At 44.8% G+C, this 14,510-nt stretch overlaps 2 protein-coding genes across 4 annotated transcripts in view; one reads left to right on the top strand and one right to left on the bottom strand.

Annotated features, from left to right (window-relative positions):
- Usp47 (ubiquitin specific protease 47) overlaps nucleotides 1-13,148 on the top strand; it is a 69,085-nt gene extending 55,937 nt beyond the window's left edge. For 2 of the 3 annotated variants that reach the window (XM_065217967.1, XM_065217966.1), the window contains 13 exons: nucleotides 1,272-1,379; nucleotides 1,452-2,329; nucleotides 2,393-2,666; nucleotides 2,870-3,076; nucleotides 3,145-3,312; nucleotides 3,381-3,662; nucleotides 3,734-4,181; nucleotides 4,244-4,644; nucleotides 4,703-4,857; nucleotides 9,907-10,231; nucleotides 10,297-10,426; nucleotides 10,488-10,686; nucleotides 10,762-13,148. In XM_065217967.1, coding sequence (XP_065074039.1) covers nucleotides 1,473-2,329; nucleotides 2,393-2,666; nucleotides 2,870-3,076; nucleotides 3,145-3,312; nucleotides 3,381-3,662; nucleotides 3,734-4,181; nucleotides 4,244-4,644; nucleotides 4,703-4,857; nucleotides 9,907-10,231; nucleotides 10,297-10,426; nucleotides 10,488-10,686; nucleotides 10,762-10,912 — 3,597 coding nt within the window. In that variant the 5' untranslated portion in view covers nucleotides 1,272-1,379; nucleotides 1,452-1,472 and the 3' untranslated portion in view covers nucleotides 10,913-13,148. The remainder of the gene's footprint in view (nucleotides 1-1,271; nucleotides 1,380-1,451; nucleotides 2,330-2,392; nucleotides 2,667-2,869; nucleotides 3,077-3,144; nucleotides 3,313-3,380; nucleotides 3,663-3,733; nucleotides 4,182-4,243; nucleotides 4,645-4,702; nucleotides 4,858-9,906; nucleotides 10,232-10,296; nucleotides 10,427-10,487; nucleotides 10,687-10,761) is intronic. The other variant, XM_065217965.1, reaches the window with a different exon arrangement.
- Nucleotides 1-14,510, bottom strand: part of LOC135698125 (triokinase/FMN cyclase-like) — a 54,726-nt gene that overhangs the window by 29,343 nt on the left and 10,873 nt on the right. The gene's annotated exons all lie outside the window — the stretch shown is intronic.

Genomic DNA, 14,510 nt, shown 5'->3' with positions numbered 1-14,510 from the left:
ATGACATATATAGTAAATGCCAATATCGCCAATAAGGACAAATGTACCCATTTAGTTAAACCAGAATTAAGGCTTGATCGGAGGTCAAGAAATTGACCTTAAGCCGCTTGATTACATGTCTACTACAGAGTAGACTCTAGCTAAGTAGAAAACCTTGGACTGAAACAAATACTCAGTTAATGGACATTTATCTGCCAAATTTAATTTAAATTTGTTGACATGAGCCGGATGGGCACTGATGCATTTTAAATATTTTTTTTACTATCGGGTTTGACACATGATATGCATTTTAGTTAGCGATTGTCCTTTGGTTGGTGAAAAGTCAATACAACTCAGCGAACGTTGAATATACGTAATGGAATAATTATTTACTTCTGTTTTTTCAAACCAGTTTAGTTTGCATACGAAGCATATAATTTGAAGTATTTCACATATATAATATACTTAAGACATTTCTCTCATGTAGAAGAATTAAAGGAAATCTGCAAAACTGATAGATTTAAAGCTTTGTTCAAAAACCAGGAATTTTTATAAAAGAAACCAGGAAAATCGGAAAAGAGCAGCAATTTAAAATCAGAAATTCACTTGCCACCCTGAATGCCTGGACTGGTAAATGATATTTTCAAGGGACTACCAGAGAGGATCCCAAATTAAATTTAGAAGAATTCTGAAATTAAGTCTGTGATTGGAATTGATTTTAAAGGAAATGTTTGAGAACAATCTCATAAAATCCTGATAAGTTTTGAGCGTATTTCCATAGACAAAATTTTAGTCTTCGACGCAGATCCAAATTCAAAATCAATTGCATTCGCTTTTATGCTTAATTTAAATGTATATCGCACAATCGAGAAAAACTCAACAAAACCGGGAAGTTGTCAATCGGGATTTGCTGGTCACCGTACCGTAGCTGGATCCTGCCCCAGATCATCGACGTGTACATTTTGGCATATTTAATTTCTTACGCGCCAGATTCCCTAATCAATGACTCGCAATTAATTTCAACGGTACTTACTGGTGACGGTAATAAATGTGGCAAGTAGTAAGTGACTAACTGAGTACGATAGAATCATCGTAAAATAGCACCAGTGGAAAACAGCTGCCATAGAATGGTGGTGGAAATGCGCTAATATTAGAATTGGAAGGCGGTATAATAAAAGTGGGTTGAATTTTGTCTTGCGGGAATGACTACCTACTTACTGCTAAATATGAAACATCGTCCTGCTTCATTTGGAAAATCGTAAATTGTCTAAAAACGTTTGCTTTCGTTACAGATTACTTTGCACGACAAAACACAGAAAAAACTTACCGATGTAGGGATAAAGCTCGGTAAGCAAAACACAATCCTTATTCAACCGAGAGTGGAAGACTACTCTAGTGCGGTAAGTGAAGGAAAGTTATTTTAAACGTTGGGCGCTCGAGTTCAAACCGGTTTTCTAATGTTGTTTACACAGGCTATCACAGTACAAACGGATATGTCTTCCGACGACGGCTTTGATCTGGGTGCGTCGGCGAGTCCGGTTGAGTCATCCAGCTACAATAACACTATGCCGGCACCACCACCACTTCCGGCGCCGCTATTCAGCACCGTGCCGGATAAAGCGGAAGCACATGTCATGTCTTCTCGGTTGCGACGATATACCGGGGAGAGTTCACAGTCTTCTTCCGTCAACTACCGGGGTCTGGTGAATCAGGCCATGACTTGCTATCTGAACAGTTTGCTTCAGGCACTGTTCATGACCCCGGAGTTCCGCAATGCACTATACAAATGGGAATTCGACGGCAATGGTGAAGCAAAATCAATTCCCTATCAGCTGCAGAAGTTGTTCGTGAACCTTCAGACTTCGCCAAAGTCAGCCGTGGAAACGACCGATCTGACGCGTAGTTTCGGTTGGGACTCGGCTGAGGGTTGGCAGCAGCACGACATCCAGGAGCTGTGTCGCGTAATGTTCGACGCCCTGGAGCAAAAGTTCAAAAATACCAAACAGGCGGACCTGATCAATCGCTTGTACGAGGGTAAAATGATCGACTATGTCAAGTGCTTGGAGTGTAATACGGAGAAGCAACGGGAGGATAAGTTCCTGGACATCCCGCTGCCGGTGCGGCCGTTCAACAGTACCGTGGCCTACGAAAACATCGAGGACGCTCTACGAGCTTTCGTCCATCCGGAGATCCTGAACGGAAACAACCAGTATCACTGCGAGACTTGCGACAAGAAATGCGACGCCCACAAAGGATTGAAGTTCACCAAGTTTCCGTACATTTTGACGTTGCATTTGAAGCGGTTCGACTTTGACTACCAGACGTTCCATCGTATCAAGCTGAATGACAAGTGAGTTGGAAATTGCTTGGGAGTTGATGATTTTGTGGTAAAATAACCGATTTACAATTTCAGAGTCACCTTCCCGCAGTCGCTTAATTTGAATAACTTTGTCAACGCGGTCCCTCAGTCTCAGGTGCATGACTTCAAATGCATGACGACGATTGTACCCGAGTCCACCAATGGGAACGGAGCTGCGGCGATTCAAACGGCCGAGAATTTCATGAAGACCTACGACGAGTGCAGCACGACAGACAGCGGATCGGCCCTGGAGGAGGACTCATCCTTCCAGAACGGGACGTCCGTTTCGTCGACCACAACCACGCCGAACGATCAGTTCATGACGCAGGTGAGTTCGTAAACTGCATCGGCTGTCGCTTCTTCTCAGGCAATCATCAGGAGATGTTAGGGCTAAAATACGTTTAGAAAAAACCTAGAACAAATTCTCCTCACTATCGGAATTCTTCATAGATTTATCAGAATTAATTTACCCTAAACCCGTAGCCTAAACACACAATCTCTGTGGTATTGTTTTCCTTGCAAAAAATTTAGGAAGACGACGAGGGAATTGACATGGAGCTGAACGGCGACAGTAAGTCCCCCTCGGTAAGCAACTTCAATGCACCCGGCCCGTACTTGTACGAACTTTTTGCCATCATGATCCACTCCGGCAGTGCCTCCGGTGGTCACTACTATGCCTACATCAAGGACTTCAACAGCTGCAAGTGGTACTCGTTCAACGACCAAACTGTCTCGCCGGTATGATTATCCAAAACTTGTTCGTTGATTTGTGAGTGATACTGATTCTATTTTTTTCATCTCGATAGATCACACAGGACGACATCCAGAAATCGTTCGGCGGCGGTTCCTCAAAGACGTACTACTCCGGTGCGTACAGTTCCAGCACCAACGCTTACATGCTGATGTACCGTCAGATCGATTCGTCCAAAAACATTTCGCCCATTAAGGAAGAGGAGTTCCCAGATCACATCAAGGTATGATGGCGAAAGCGTACCCTCCTGGGGAGGAACTTGGTCCTAATGCGGTTTCTCTATTATCACAGGAACTGGTAGCCAAAATCCGTGACTCGGAAGGCGGTCGCAACAGCAAGGCCGATTCCGACTCAGCGTATGTGAAGGTGTACTTTGACAACCCGAGGACTCGGGCCATCAAGCACTACAAAATGTTCCTGCTCATCGAAAACACCTTGGCGGAAACGCTGGAGGAAGCCTATCGGGTGCTGCAGGTGAAAGGCATTGTGCCGATCGAGCGTTGCCGACTAGTTGCGTACGATCGGCAGAGGGAGTGGATCGAGAAGAGCTTCGAGGGAATGGAGAATGAGAGGGTAAGGGATTTCGAAGTTTCCCGTTTATTGGAAAATTTCCACTACTTAATTTATATTTCTGTGCTCTAAAGATTGATGATACCATGAGAGAGCTTAAGAGGAGCAGTGAACTGTTGCTGGAAACACGTGAGGAACATGAAGTGTTCGAGCCGTATTTACCGGATGGTTTGATGACGAAGGTTTACCACGTGAATATGGCCACTCACGATGTCGATGGGCCGATCTCGATTCGGGTCAGCAAAAGCCAAACCGTACTGGATTTCAAGGAGATTGTGGCACGTAAGCTAATTTTGAATGCCAAGCACGTCATTTTGGCATTGAACGAATACAAGGAAGGCAGCAAAATTTTGACCAATAACGATGCTTCGCTACGTGACGAGAACATCATTGACTATTGTAAGGTGTTTGTGACTGTGAACAATCCGGAGGATCCTGAGTTTGGCTGCAAATTCAAGCAGTTTGTGGCTCGATTGGATCATCTGATTGGAATTTACTTTGTTCTACCAAATATGGATCCGGGTAAGATTGTACCTGATTGTACTTTGCGATCTCATATTTTCAATTCATGCTTTCCCTGACAGATACGTTGAAAAAGTTGTCAATCCCGCGCTTTGTTCCCAAAGTGGTGCCACAGCCGGCGACGGCAGTGGTGAATGGTAACGGAACCGACGTGCAGATGACGAGCACCGACAGCAACAGCGAGGATAGCAGTTTGAGTGACAACGACCGAACGCTGGTAGAGGACGAAGTGCACACGCAGCTGAACGGGGACATTAGCAATTTGCATTTCACCAATGGTGTCACGACCAACGGTTTCAAGGATGCTGACGATGACGATGAGGAGGAATCCTATCTGGCGGAGTGCAGAAATAACGACTACTACTTCAAGGTGGCTCCACTGGAGTACCACAATCCGAATGCCGATTCCGGCGCGGAGGAAGACAGTAGCAGTAATAGTAGTGATAGCGAGAAAGTGATTAAGGTAAGTGTGCGAGTGAGTCCAGGTTATGAGTTTCAGTAAAAATGGTAAATGATTGCAGGTTCTGATTGACAAACGCGCCAATCATGGATACCTAAAGTATAGACTGCAATCGTATTTGCATGTACCGATGGAGTATTTCAAGCTGTTCAAGAACTCAGCTGTCAGCAGTCAGCAGGAGATCACGTTGCTCAAAGAGGAGCTCAATGCCTACAAGTGAGTACTGCTTCCGATAATTGAGATAAATAGCTATTCACCGAGCATTGCTGCAGTTTTGCGTAGGTTTTCAAACGAGTAGTAGGGTATTATAGAAAACTTTCAAGAGTATCGTAACTCTGTAAAGAACCTGCGCAGTCTCCGAATCATGGTTTGCCATAACCATAAAGGAAATCACATCATAACCGTTATTCCGTAGAACTATTCGTTGAACTCTGCTTTTGTGATAAGTGCTCGAATCGAAGCAAACAATTGGAATTTGAGTTAATGAAACTTCATCCGAGCAAAAGAAAGTGATTCATTGGAATTTCATATCTCTTGTTTCGCTTCTTCACATTAACAAGAACATATCCAATGCTTCTGAGACCGATCCTCCCTCCTCTCGATTTGTTGTGCGTGGATATTTCTCCTGGTCTTTCGATTGTGGATGCAACGGGGTTGTCCTGAAGTTCATGATGACTTTGGATGAGTGAAAGTTAGTTAATTCTGCACTTGTGATCTGAGAACCGTTGTTGCTCACCAGGACATGCCCAGCCAAGCAAACATCACACGCAGTACATTCTTGCACCAACCTTCAGTGCAGGAAGAAGTAAAAGAATATTCTTGATTTTCATTTGTGGATGTGGAAGTATAAACATTCTCTAATAATTTGGGTTGGTCCTTGAAAATAACGTAAATAATGTTTGTAAGAGTAAGCTGGTGGTAACATAGTTTAAGGACATAGTGTAATTTGTGACATGAACAGTGACGTTGATGACGATGGGTGTGGGATTTGCGGTCGACCTTCCGGTAGACTCAAATGCTTGAGGCAGGATTCAGGAAGAGAAGTGTGGAGTGCGTAGGAATCTAGAAGAAGAACCAACTGAAGAAGCAAGATAGCGGAAAAATGATAATGAAGGAAAAAGAAAATGGCGGATGTTAAACTGTCGGTGAGGTTGACGAGGACGTCAATATGGTGGACTTATCATACAGCACAAGTTCAGCTGGGCATGCGGTTAACTACTTTTCAGTCAGTATTAATTAGAGTTGCTTGGAAATGCTACCTAACATGAAGCTATAGTATGATTATGATAAACCAAGCCTTCCCTTCGCAGGAACTGTAGCATACCCTTCGCTGCAGCAACGGGAAGTCGGTACCCAGCAGTATGGAAGGAAAGCTTGGTAGTTCCCAACCCGAAAGCCGGGGTAGCCGCCCGCGAAGTCAGCAAGTTCCTTCCAATAGCGCTAACATGTTGTATGGTTAAAGTCCTGGAGCGTATGGTCAATCGAAGACTGAAGCAATACCTCCTCGAAACGTCTACGACAGCGGTCTGCAGACCAAGATACCGTATGCGTGATAATGTTTGCACCATCGTACAAATAAGGTTCCCGTTTCATCTGTGCATACAATGCCTTGGTTTTCTTTGCATGCACGTAACCTATGATTTACTTACTTTGACAGTTGCACCATGACGAAGTGACAGCGTATTCGTGATTTGTCGCACGCGCAAATATCGCAAAAATACATTTTAATCGCCGTGGGAGTGGACCGTCACCAGGGTTTTAGACCGAGAAATGAAAGGACAACTATCCGCGAAGGTGGCCACAGATCGTCCGAGGTCAGCTCGGGTTCCGAGGGTTATCGCTGCTATCAAAAGGAAGATTCGGGTGAATCCAGTGCGTTCAATAAGGAAAATGGCAAAGGAACACGGGATCAGTGATTTTACGGCACGGAAGATCGTAAAGGAAGCTTGCGGGGTGAAGTCGAGGGCACGGAAAAAAAAACTCACATGATTACCAACCGCATCCGGGAGCTACGAATCGAACGATACAAGAAAATCTTGAACTTCCTTAAGCGAAAAAATTCGGTAATCCTGTTCACCGACGAGAGCATGTTTACTGTCGATCCCGTATCAAATTCCAAAACCGACCGGTATATTAGTTCTCTTCCGGTAAAAGACGTGGCCGACGAGCACAAGAACGTGTATCAGACCAAGCATCCTGCTAGCGTTATGGTGTTTGGATTGGTGGCTTCCGATGGCAAAAAATGGACCCGGTGTTCATTCCAGAAGGCGACAAGGTCAACACGGAGGTCTACATCGGGATTTTAAGTAAGTATGTTCTTCCGTGGATCAAAGAACAGTACGGTCCGAAGCCAAATGTTGTATTTCAACAAGATGGTGCTCCGTGCCACACCTCGAACCGCACTCAGAAGTGGTTGCAGGAACATCTTCCGTTCTGGGTGAAGGATATGTGGCCGCAATCCAACCCCGATCTTAATCCACTGGATTACTCAATATGGCGCGTCATGAAGGCCAAGGCCTGTTCTAAACGCCACCCGAGTACAGCAAGCCTCAGACAAACATTGACCCGTACCTGGAGAGAAATGGATCCAGACTACATTATTATAACCTGCCGTGCATTCCGGTAGCGTGTGGAGGCCGTAATTGCAGCAAGTCAAAACTTGATTGATGATTAACATAGTTTAAGACTCTGAGAAACATCCCGCCTTTGAATAAATAAAAAAAAAAACTCGAAAACAAAATTTTTGAGATTTTTTTAAATTTTGACATTGCTCTATGGTGCAAACATTATCGCGCATACGGTAGTATCGCTCGACATATCGAAGGCCTTCACCAGAACGTGGACGCCCTTCGTCCTTAAGCAACTAATCGACTGGAGTCTTAACGGATCTATCGTTCACTTCATCCAGACCCACAAGGATCGGCTATCGACGTTACCCTGCTCCTCGTGGCGATGAACGGAGTCTTTCGTCAACTACCGAAAAAACATATATGTGGTCGTCTACGCCGACGACATCCTCATCGTCACCACCGGACCCACGCCAGTACGTACAAGGATGAGAGCCCAAGCGGCAGTCTCCGCAATCGCCAGGTGGGCTCGATCAGTAGGCTTCGAATTATCAGCCCCTAAAAGCATCAGGTGCTATGTCTGCCCTTCTCGACACAGAATTAGCGGACCACCGATAAAAACTGACGACCAGTCCATACCGTTGAAGAAGACCGTCCGTGTTCTGGGAGTTCTCGTTGACCGATTGCTCAACTTTGAACAGCATGTCAGTGCAGTCAAGAAATATTGCCGCAGCCGAGTGAATCTCATCCGGACCATTTCCCGGGCCTAATGTATTTTGATTCAAACATATTGTCACAAACCATATTTTTGAATCAACAAAATGGTTTTTAGAATCAACAAACAGATTATTGACTATACAACCGGTTTGTTGATTCAAAAATATTTTTCTTTGAATTAACCCAATAATATATTTGAATCAATACCAAAAATATATTAGGCCAAAAATATATCCATTTGAATTTAAAAATCATTTCTCTGCGTGCAGATTGAATAACCGCAGCATCCGTTTTCACGTTGCGAGTGCAATTATCGACAGTCGCCTTCTATACGGGTTGGAGATGACCTGCATCGCAACGGATATGCTACATTAGCACCAGTCTACAACACCTACGTCCGGACTGTCTCTGGGCTGTTTCCATCCTCGCCCGCTGCCGCTGCTTGCATCGACGCGGGCATCCTGCCTTTCCGCTTCCGTATAACCGCAGCTATCGCGACCAAACCCGCTGCTTTCATCTCTAAGACATCCGGAAATCAAGGGCCAGGGTCCACTGGCATGGAGACAAATGCTGGCAAACACCATTACCGAAAATCGAAAGCCGTATAAAGGACAGGTTCAAAGCCGGAGACAAATCCGTGGCCATGAAAAGGACTGCAGTTGAAATGTTAGGAGAAAAATACCCCAAGCACCCTCACCGATACACGGACGGATCTCGCTCTCGGGCCGGGGTCGGTATCGGTCTAGTCGGAAACATCACACCAACCAGCTGCAGCTTACCGTCGCAATGTTCTGTCTTCTCTACTGAAGCTGCTGCCATCTTTATCGCTGCTACAACGCCCTCGGACCGACCGATCCTGGTCCTCACGGATTCGCACAGCGTCATACAAGCCCTGACATTCGAGACCCCGACTCATTCCTGGGTAAAGGCGACGATGAATTCCTCGCCACCAAACACGGTATTCTACTGGGCTCCGGGGCACTGCGGAATACCGGGCAACTCTGAAACTGACTTTCTGGCTGGAGCAGGACCATCTGTCCCTCGCATATCGCTACACCGTGACGAAGTACCGTTACACGATGTCAAGCGCAAGATCGTGAGCAAAGTATGGGAAGCTTGGGACGCGGAATGGGCCAAATCCGCTCCCTCATCATCAGAAGGACCAAAGAGACGACGAGAAAGTGGACAAAACCAGTGGCGGGATCAGGAGATAGCGTCGCGTTTGAGGACCGGTCACAGCAAGATCTCGCACAATTTCGGTGGAACGCTACACTACACTCAAAAAATAAAACATTTCCAATGGAAAATATCCATTAGAATTTCACATGACTTTGATATCGTAATTGGGAATCGCACCACAAAATCACAAGAACTTTATGTATCCAATAAAATGTATGTGATCTATCACATAGAATTCATGTGATCATATGAATTGTATGTACATTTCAGATAAAAATTATTAATTTTGTTGATGGAAAAATAGTGTACCCTAAAGCCCCACGTTGCCGGAAGCATTTCCAGACGATGGTGTGTTATAATGCAATTCTTCTTTACGCTCCTCTCGTCATGACCAACTTAGTCATCTCAGAGAGAAAGCAGTAGGCTGAACGTGTCTCTTGGATCATCTCTGATCCCTTCAGAGCTTAACGATGCCGTTGAATCGATGAAAACACTCATGAAATGTTCTGCATTACATTTTTCTAAAGAAATGTTGGGTTTTGTATGGCTTAGATGAATCTTAACCGGTAGCCCATCCTCTGTCCTTTTTGTCCTCTTGGGATGTGGGGGTGTGGGGGGGGGATCTTAAACCTCTAAAAAACGTAGTTTTTGAACAGGCCCTTACATTAGAATCGTTATTTGCATTGCATCGCACAAACTGCAGTAGATTGCATAAGGGTCCAACAATATCATACAACTCGTTAACGTTCCGTTATCAAACAATCAGTAGTATGTACAATGACACCCTTCCTTCCTCTTCCAGAGATGGGGATCGTCTAACGATCGAGCTCGGTCGCGTCCTCCGCAAGGGCGAATACAAGATCAACCTGTACTACTTCAACGTAAACGATGTCGTTGACGACGTCGACAAGCTACCGTTCCTATGCAACTGGATCGTCCGCAACGGGCAGCAGGTCGGTCAGATCAAGCGTGACATTCTAGCACATCTGGCCACATCCGATAGCAAATACAGCAACCTTACGTACGAGCGCTGTCGACTAAGGAAGAAGTGCTGGAAGAGCATCTCCAAGGTGTACACCGACGAGCAGAAGATCGGGGAGGAGGTGGCGTTGACCAACACCGCTGATGTAAGTCGAGTCTTCGCGGATGATCTTGATTGGGCACCTATTTATCGAGTATCGAATGCTTTCAGATGATCCTCCAAGAAGTGGAAAACCTCCCCAGTGTGACACCCACTCACTACAACGATGTAGTTCTTCTGATCCGAAGGTGGCTTCCAAAGGAGATGAAGCTAGGAAAAATGCAAGAAATTTTATTCCCCAGTACGTCTGCGTGGTTGTCGACCCATGCTATATCTCACTATAATGCTTCCCATTCTTGCAGATAAGTGCGAACTGAAAAACCTGCTTTCAAAAATTAGCGAAATTCCCGAGGAAAACATCGAGTTCGCCAAGCTGCAGCTACGCGACTCGGTGTCGGTTCTACAAATTCACACCGCTCTTCAGTGGACGTCGACGCCAACCCGGTCCGACGACTACAGCAGCAGTACCAGTTTCCAGGACGGTAACGTACTATACTACAGGTAGGTTTCTTTACCTTCATGATATGTGTACACAAGAATCGTGTATCACCAATTTCCAATTCTTTCCCTCGACAGAGACAATACCGAACCACTGGCGGAGTTGACGGCCGAGGAGCGCAAGGAGCTCACCAAGAAGGACATCCGCAGCAGTTCGACCTACTCGCCGCGCAAGGAACGTGCCCTCAAGATCTACGTGGATGCCTCGCCGAAGAAGGCCGACGACTGATTGCAGCTGGCCGAGTGCAGCACCGGTACCAAGCGAAGAAAATGTTGCATCTGATCGATAGGGAGAAGCCGAAGTCTGAGCCAGTAAAAAGTGCACTCGTAGTAGCGCCGCATATGTAGGTTCGCAACAATGAGCAGCCAGCCAGCAGCATAAACTAGCTTTTGTAGAAGTGTAGAAGGGCCTAGAATGCGCGCGCACGCTGCACCACCAGCAAGTTGAGTTTGTGTAAAAAGAGAGAAACTATTATTCAAGTACTGTGTATAGATCCATTTCGATGTGGAGTTGAGCTAGGGAGAGGAAATTCAGAAATGTCCCATCCAATACCGTTAGAAGAGCTAGCAGCAGTTTTTTTTTAATTATTTTGTACTTGATTACTTATTGTTATCTTTGTTTAAGAAAAAAAAAGCGATCGCTTTTCATTGATAGTTGATTCAAACTCTTTATCGCCAAATCTATGGTCGTCGTTTTTTTCGATATTTCCTCCATTTCCGAAATTTCTATAGTCTTAATCTTCCAAAATTTCAAACTTCGAACGACGACCACAGAGTAGACCCCTATTTGTTTATGAATACGCTCATTAGGTCTATTTATATCCATAGTATTGCCTCCGTTGATGAAACTTTCGAAGTACATTTCACCACCAGTTCATATCATAGTCAAGAAAACACTGCAGAAGTGGAAGGAAGTCGCCGCGATATCATCATAGTAAGCATAACTTTTGTGTTTTTCGCATCTTTTTTTTTAAACCAATCCGAAGGAAGGTTTAGTTATCAGCCAAAGGTTTGTACAGACGGACTGAAATTTTAATGGTATTCAATTCATGGAGTCTTCTTCTTCTTTTCTCTATTTTGGTGTTGGCACAGCAAAAACCGATATATCGCCAGCTTATTTTCTTTCCAGTCTCGACAAATTTTCTTCTTCGGAGTTGTCAGTTCTGACAGGCGCCACACGCAACTGTGACTTTTTACTCACCTCGGTGATGTTATTACACCTTACTTACATTTTCTTGTTGATTTCTTTGAGGAACCGTGTGACGTTTCTTAGAATGTTTAAATCTTTCGTTGCATTTAAAGTGCGAACCTCACTGTTTTCCAAAGCCAGTCCATGGCTTTTCAGGGATTGTATTTTAGAGTGCGAAGTATTTTCGTCCTTTTCCTAACATCGCCGTGTAGTGGTGTGTGATTTTTGAGATCGGATCGGAACAGACTGCTGGAAGTAATTAATTGGGTCGTGGGTGAAAATTTTGTTTTTAGCTGCTGTGTCCTGCCTAATTGCTGCTTTCGTCAGTTGATCCGCTACCTCGTTGCCTGCAATCTTCGCATGTCTAGGGATCCATTGGATGCTGGTTCGCGATGTGGACGCCATACGAAGTATATCCTGACGAGCTAATTTTTCATTCTTTATAAATTATCAACCGGACTTAGAATCATACATTATAACTGTATTCTGTAGCTGATTGCGTGTAATGTATTGAAGAGCATGATTTTGTAGCTTCAATGATAGTCGGAAATGTCCTCTTTCATGGAATACACCTATGCCGCATGTATCAGGGTACTTGGAAGCATCAGTGTAAATGATTTGCGTCCAGCGTACTTCCCGTGAATCAATCCTAGTGTGAGCTGTCTGAGGACAACTTCTGATGTGACTTTAGCTACGTAGTTCCTTGCATCTGTGCTTCACACTGAACACGATAAAAATAGAAAATTGGTCTGTGTTCTTCTAACATTTTTTCTATGAATGTGAAGTTATTGCAGCCTTCCGTATATCTCTGTAGAGAATGTTCTAGTTGATTCCAAAGCACATATCCATTGTGGCATTGTTTAACTCAATCCTTTCCAATGATGTACAGTCTCCTAAACTCCTTCCTGTGCAGCTATTCAACGGTATGCTCTTCGGGCAGCCTGTAATTTTTTGAACGCATTGGTTGTTAACGACTCTTGCTGGCAACGCCGTATATTGCAGAACCATATTCTACGAAGTTTCTCACAATTCCATTGAAACAAGCCCCAGAGGACTCGAGTGTCCTCTTCCGCGAGCACCACTGATCACTTTGATCATGTTGAGTCCGTCTGTAGTGCGTCGTTTCAGGTCGCGAATGTGAGTTCGAAATCGAAGTGATTTGTCAAAGGTAATACCCAAATATTTAAAGGGTTTTCAATTAAGCGTTTCCTATCTTTAAAGTTGAATAAAACAAACTGTGTGTGAGATATTGAAGAGATTTATTTTTCGATTGAAAAACCTATCAAAAGCATTATGTGTCTGCCTCGGCTTCGCTTGGTTTCGTGCATCGGAGAGGTCCAATTTTCCATGACTCTGGCGCACAAATCGGGCTGAATCTCGTTGATGGCTTGAGTAATGTTGGCTTTGAGGGCATCGGTGGTTTGCGGCTTATTGACATAGACCTGCGACTTAACATAACTCCACAAGAAAAAGTCTAGTGGGGTTAAACCACATGACCATGGTGGCCAGTTGACATCGCATCCTCGCGAAATAACCATGCTCGGAAATCGCTCATGCAGAATATCGATTGTTTCGTGCGCTGTGTGGCACGTTGCATCGTCCACTTTAGGCCAGAAGAAGTCGGTAATCATCGACCTGTAGCGCTCTCCGTTGACGGTGATTGTCTCGCCAGCGTCGTTTTCGAAGAAGTACGGACCGATTACGCCAAAATGCACACCAAACAGTGACTTTCTGGGGATGCATTGGCACTTGGTGGACCTCGTGTGGATTGGCCTTGTCCCAAATTCGACAATTCTGCTTGTTCACATAAATGGGTCTCGTCGCTGAAGAAGATTTTTCAGGCAAAATCGGAGTCTGTTTCCAACTGCTCCAAAACCCAATCAGCGAACGCACGAATTCAACGGAGAAGTTGCTGCCACCGTTCAGCATATATGCTGCCTTTTTTCCGACAAGCTTGCCAGTGTATTCACTAATGAGATACTAAGTGATGACCATATTACCCTGGCTGCCAGGAACGTTCCAGTACATGATAAAACGCTGGGTGCAATTGATGTTAATGCTGGGATGATTTCTAAGGCCGCGACTCTGCTCAAGTTATCCTTCAATCCTGGGCCTGAAGCAGTTCCATCTGTATTTTTAAGATACATATTGCTAGCTTGTTAATTCAGCTTCTTCGCCTGTTTCGAATGTCTCTCTCCAGTGGCATATTTCCATCTTGCTGGAAATTTGCGCACATGTTTCCCGTCCACAAAAAAGGAAGGAAACGAGTTTTGGATAACTATCGAGGAATTAAATCGTTAAGTGCCGCTCGAATAGCTTCGAAGTGATTATGGAACCGTTGCTGTCTAATTGCAAGCAGTATTTGAGTGCCGTTTCGAAGCTATTCGAGCTAGTCATTATGGAACCGTTGCTGTCCAATTGCAAGCAGTATTTGAGTGCTGATCAACATGGGTTTACTGTCGGCCGCTCTACAACCACCAATCTGCTGTGTCTCACATCGTATATAACCGAAAACATGTCGGGTCGAGTTCAAACGGACGTTATTTATTCAGACCTATCCGCAGCATTCGACAAGTTGAATCATGCTATTGCGATTCCTAAGCTCGGCAGCTCGGCGGTGTATGCGGTAATCTTCTGA

The sequence above is a fragment of the Ochlerotatus camptorhynchus genome, unplaced genomic scaffold (genome assembly GCF_037179485.1).
Source record: "Ochlerotatus camptorhynchus isolate MF236.1 unplaced genomic scaffold, CSIRO-AGI_Acam_v1.1 ptg000082l, whole genome shotgun sequence".
NCBI lineage: Eukaryota > Metazoa > Arthropoda > Insecta > Diptera > Culicidae > Ochlerotatus > Ochlerotatus camptorhynchus.
The sequence above is the reverse complement of the archived record's forward strand: the minus strand, read 5'-3'. Positions and strand labels throughout refer to the sequence as shown.